The 6,000-nt window shown below is 37.5% G+C and overlaps 1 protein-coding gene across 2 annotated transcripts in view; it reads right to left on the bottom strand.

Annotated features, from left to right (window-relative positions):
- Positions 1-753: 753 nt before the first annotated feature.
- The window catches only part of LOC131875485 (SUN domain-containing protein 1-like), a 43,564-nt gene continuing 38,317 nt past the window's right edge, over positions 754-6,000 (bottom strand). For both annotated transcript variants that reach the window (XM_059219924.1, XM_059219921.1), the window contains one exon: positions 754-1,500. In XM_059219924.1, the coding sequence (XP_059075907.1) occupies positions 1,198-1,500 (303 nt within the window). In that variant the 3' untranslated portion in view covers positions 754-1,197. The remainder of the gene's footprint in view (positions 1,501-6,000) is intronic.

Genomic DNA, 6,000 nt, shown 5'->3' with positions numbered 1-6,000 from the left:
TAGCCTTCCAGGGCTTAATTAATGAGATAATCTTATCTTCCCAGACTATAAAATTGTCTTCTTGAACAAACAAGATCACCTATAAGCACCTAGCAAGAGTATCCAAAAGATGCACAGATTTTGGAATTTCTTTGAATCCAAAAGGTCAATCTGTGTTATTCCCAAACGGAAACTCTTAAAGCATTTTGTGTCTAAAGAGGGTATAGCCATAGACCCCGCTTTAGCTATAACAATCTCCTCATTTATTAAAGTCAATACAATAAATATACATCACCAGAATAACCTACAGTAAAGAATTCGTAAGAGCTTTCTCATACTAGCAATTGGATCAGGCTTTAAGTGCCATTCTAGAAAATCAGACCAAGTTCATGTCTTTGCACCATTATCATTTATAGCATCAATGCATATCAGGCTATGTACTTAATTCAGGTGGTCCATGGCAATGTAACTATTACTGTCTGTGATACCATCTAAGCATCTATTCCAGCGATCATATTGACATTTCATTTGTGGGAGCACATTATTGTTGACCGAGTTTGATGAAATATATCTGATTAGAACAATTGCATCCTCCCCATGAAATTTCACATGCTTTGAGCTTAAATCTACTATCATATATATTTCTACTGCAATAGCAATCAGGCTTCAAGCAATATATTCAAAATTTGAGAATGGAGTGATGGATTAACCACGAAAGTTGAACAAGATATGAAAAACAACTGCAATATTCATCTCGGTTAATAGAAAACAGAATGAATTTTGAAAATAGGGAACACTCAAATTAAAAAGTGCTTACCAGATATTCTGAAAGGTATAGAGCATCACACATGTATACATGAGAGCCATCACAAATACCAACTTTGGTGATTCAGCTTTTGCTTCATCAAGAGATAAAACTGGCTGTAAGCACAAATGCTTTGCTGTCAACAGAACTATCATGTGTTATGCAGAATTTGCCTGCATATTACCATTCCCAACTTCATTTGGGAGAAGATACAAATCTCAAAATTGAAAAGCCTGAAAACAAATTGTACATGTAAATTACAAACGAGGACAACACCAAGCACAAGTCTTTCCAATGGTCAAAGAAAGCCGCACAGTTCATAATTTGATCTCTAGATAACACAGTTGAGTGAAGGACCGTTAAAAATTGTCCGACACTTCTCAAGGGTGGTGTAAGAAAAAACTTCCTCAAGCCTAAGCATCTATTTCTGCCAGTCTAGGGACATCAGGCTCTTTACCATGAACCCTCAAGCGATAAATACAAGTATGGGAAGAACTTCCATGATTTGATTGTACATCCAACTTTATCATGTTAACAAGTTTGCCTGTTGTCTCAATTGGCAGATTGAATGTCTGTGCATTGCTTTTTTTAAGATCATAAGTAAATTCTCCCAGCAGAAACATTTGTAAAGCTTCCTCGCTCATACCCTCTAGGCGACGAAGCCACCCAAATATACGGAAATGCTTTGGAGCACTTGATCTATCATAAGCATTGCTCTGCAGAGGCATAACCAATTTCAAGTGCAAATTAGCACACAACACTGCCATTCAAAAATGCTTGCCATCATTTGTACAGAAAAAAATTGACTGGGAATTCCATCTGCTATGTGAGACCTTACAAAAAAGTAAAAAACTACACAATATACATGTGAACAAAATTAAAAATACAACTTCAAAGAATTTTTCAAATGAAAGAAACCCACTGTTAGCCATGGTCAGAGCAAAAGTCAAGCTTGACCATAAAGCCGGCATTCTGTGCCATCCTAAAATTCCAATAACAAAAATGTAGCCCTTGAAATCAGCATGCAATGTTACCCTTGATTTCTGATTTTAAGAAAAAAGTAAACCAAGTGCAGTAGTACTAACATCCAATCACGTATTTCAGGACACCAAGAAAAAGCATTGTCAAGTTCCAACTTTATTTACCATTCCATATTTCAGGACAAAAAGGTTAATACATTCAAATTGCCAATGACATACATCTTGCTATCAAGCTCAAACCTTCAAAAGCATAAAATATTTTAGGGCCCATTATGAGAAAATGGCTTATCTCCCAATAAAATAAACATCTCCATATATCAAAAGCCTAATTTTGTGACACAGGATGTTCTTGAACTGATCAGGCCTGAAAAATCCTCTCCATTCCAGGAGCGTTTCAATGTCATAAAATGCAGAAGGCAATTAAGTTCCTTGTGAAGAATGCAGCCCTGGCAAAGAAGGCACATATGACCCTGAGTGCAGCAGCATATTTTAATCTCTACTGTATGTTTCTGCTTAGACAGTTATATTGGTCAGTGGTTAAATTTTTTTTATATTCAGTCTCAAGGTATATGGCATTGTAGCCAGTGCTCAGTCTGTAAGAAGGTAAATTTTGGTAATTTTACATGCCACATATATCTTTCAGTTTGGCTTCCAAGCAGTCTGTATCCCTCTTAAGGAACTCTTATGTATTCATTTTGAACTCTGGTGCTTTTTAATGTAATGGGAGAGAGCCCTAAGTGTTCACTTAATCAATAAATAAAAAAAGCCTAATTTTGTAATCTCTAGCACCCCCAAAAAAGGGAATTTCAGATACTTCATTGATTAGCTCAATATAATATGCTATTCAAAGTTACAAATGATCTATATGTCAATCTGATCATAACGAATATATAAAATGTGAAGTTTATTGTGTGCAGGAGTAGGCCTGCCATCATTTGAAAAAAATGTTGATGCACAATTTTTTTGAAGTTTAAACTATGATACGTGAAAGTGTGCCAAACAATAATTTATAATAAAAGTGAATGCCACAATCCAGAGAAACATAAATCATAAACTCATTATACTGCTGTCATATCCCCGCCTATGACCACAAAATAGAAATAAGCAAAGTGGGCCAACCCAAAATAGAAATAATTAATATCGGCTATGACCATTCAAAAGAGGACCAACTAAAACTAATTAAGGGACAGACTAGATTTAGGGCAATTTTCAAATAATAATAATTTCTTCAAGGAGCTGACTTAAACTTGTTAGGGCAGTGCTCAAGAGCTGTGACTCTTGCCAAGGGAGAGGGGTGTTACAAAAAGGTATGACTCTATCCAAATAAGAGATATTAAAGGAAGAACCATTCATCCCATAAAGGCATCCAAAAAGGATCAATCAATCAGATAAGAGATTCTGATCTGAATTAAATCCAGAAAAAGCAGCAATTTACATTTTACAAGTAACTGGTATGCAATAGGGATAAGCCTATTGTTTATTATGGAATCTCCTATGAAAACATTAATTTATTTATTAATGAATTAAATTGCCATTCCATCAAGGGTTTAGGATTGGTAATTATTCTTATTAGAAACGGGCTAGGAAACATAATAGGGAGATGCAGGAGTATGGGTCCCCTCAATTGAGTAGACACCCATTGAGTTGGTTGCACAATCTAAGGTAAATCTAAAGGAGACATTACAAAACATTATGACTGGACTAGTCACCAAATGTGAGAATAATGAAAATGAACCAAAAAGATATAAATTCATAATATGTGGAAAGCCCAACCTTGCTTCAACTCGAAAGGATATCCATAGGGCCTACCAAATCAACTTCTGCAAATACTATTAATTCCATTACAAGATAGACCTGTTCCTTCTCTCAGAAAAATGAGAGAAAACTTGTCTTAAAATCACAAACCTTGCAAATTTCCAAACACCTTGGCTAAGTTGTTAGTTGTTGACAATACGATTTCCTTGTTCAAATTTGCAACTTAATATCAGAGTAGTGTTGTGACCTAATCACACATCACCCCATCCTAGATAGGGACCCCCCTAACTTTTAGGCCCTTTTGGTCGGTTGGTCTTGGTTTTTTGTGAGTTTTGGTGGCAGTCTCGTCGGTCTCTCCGCTTTGCGCATGTTCGAGGGTCATTTGAAGTTAATCTGCTTTTCATTTGAGCGAGTTTGGTGAAGTCTAGGGCCTGTTTTGTCCTTTTTTAGGGTTTTTGCCTTTTGTCCTAGATTTTAGGGGTTTTTGTTGGGGTTTTGGAAAAAATGAACATACGACTAGAATCAAGACCCTTCAAGGAACCTCCCAATAAAATTTGAGCCAAAACAGAGCGACTTTCTATTTTTAGAAAGTTCCTATTTTTTAGGGATTTTACTGAGTCCCGGAATGTTGTCATTTTGCCAAAAATCAAACTTCCTATTTTTAGTAAGTTTCTATTTATAGTAAGTCGTTCTTGTATCCTGTTTAGGGGTCTGTTGTGACGTATTCACACATCGCCCCATTGCAAATGGGGACCCATGTTTTTTGCTTTTTAGGGTTTGTTTTCTAGGTCTTTTAGGGTTTTGTTGGTTAGCCTTTGCATTTTGAGTGCTGTCGGGGAGATCAATAGGATAGCAAGTCCGGCTTGAGTGATGTCCTGATCCTGAAATTTGGCTAAGTCTGGAATGTCCTAATCCTGAAATTTGACTAAGTCTGGAAACTGAAAAACCTCAAAAAACTAGATTTTGCAATATAACTCCTGGAGGTCTGAAACCACTCTCAAACATCCTGAAAGTATATATGGAATATAACTTAAAGTATAAGAAACTTTCTTATACTTAAATGTTATATTCCATAAAAATTATCCTGATAGAGAGTTCAAAAAGTCAAATTTCGCTCCTGTCCTTCACTGAGGATCCAGAGCGAATTTCGCTCCTGTCCCTCTCCAAGGGACCAAGGCAAAGCGCTCCTGTCCTTCACCAAGGGACCAGAGCGAAAATACTTATTTGAGCCATTCCTGGCCTTGTTTGGTTAAATTGAGACATCAAAAGCATGGTGAAGGACGAAATGAGCATGATAGAGCATCCAGACTTGATCAAAAACAATGAAATGATGAAGTTTTTGCCTAGAAGGTCAAATTCGCTCCTGTCCCTCACTGAAGGACCAGAGCGCTTTTCTTTATATGCACAATTTTAGACCTTTTGTGGACATTAACTTTTATTCATAGCGTGAAGTAAGATGATATCTTCCTTAGCCAAGACATTTTTTGATGAAAATTGTAACGATTTGGCCTAGAGAGCAAAATTCGCTCCTGTCCCTCATTGAAGGACCGGAGCTTGAAATCCAAATTTGCATTATCCTTGCCAGATTTAAGTGATTTCACAATTGGAAGAGGTCAAGTGGAGTGTGTTTTATCCATTGAATATAACTTAAGTACGCCACAATAAAGAAAATCGGCCTAAGTAACAAGTTCGCTCCTGTCCCTCTCCAAGGGACCAAGGTGACTGGCTAGGGCGCTCCTGTCCCTCTCCAGGGGACCAGAGCGATTTTCCCTCAAGCCAAGATTCAGGCAAGAGAAAAGCAAGTTTCGCGTTTGAGGTGGGTGGAGGAAGACACAATCGATCCGTTGAAGATAATTTTCAAAGCTAGCAAAGGACGAATTGGCTTGTAATTGCAAAAGTGCTCCCGTCCCTCACTGAAGGACCGGAGCTTGAATTTCAAATTTGCACTGTTCTTGCAAGATCAAGACAATTTTATGATTTGAAGAGACCAAGGAAAACATGATTTATCCATTGAATATAATTTGGAAGGCTAACAAAGGACGGATAAGCTTGGATTTGCAAAATAGCTCCTGTCCCTCTCCAAGGGACCAAGGCGAAAAACCTAATATCCAGTCCTTCTCGCCAAGTTTGGACAAATCTAAGCCAAGGCACGGATTTGAAATGATGTTTAAGATGCTTCGAGGTGGAATTGAGATGTAAGAGTTGCAAATTTTGATGACAAATGCAAAAAGCGCTCCTGTCCCTCACTGAAGGACCGGAGCTTGAAATCCAAATTTGCATTATCATTGCAAGATTTAAGTAATTTTGCGGTTTGAGGAGGCCAAGGGAAGCGAGTTCTGTCCGTTGAATATAACTTGAGTGGGCCACAAAGGAGAGAATCAACCCAAAAGACAAAAATCACTCCTGTCCCTCACCAAGGGACCAGGGCGAAAATGTCCTAAGGTACGCTCCTCCTAAAGATCAAATAAAATTAAACTCAAA

Source organism: Cryptomeria japonica, chromosome 1, assembly GCF_030272615.1.
Source record: "Cryptomeria japonica chromosome 1, Sugi_1.0, whole genome shotgun sequence".
Classification (NCBI taxonomy): domain Eukaryota; kingdom Viridiplantae; phylum Streptophyta; class Pinopsida; order Cupressales; family Cupressaceae; genus Cryptomeria; species Cryptomeria japonica.
This window is presented reverse-complemented; position numbering and strand designations above follow the sequence as displayed.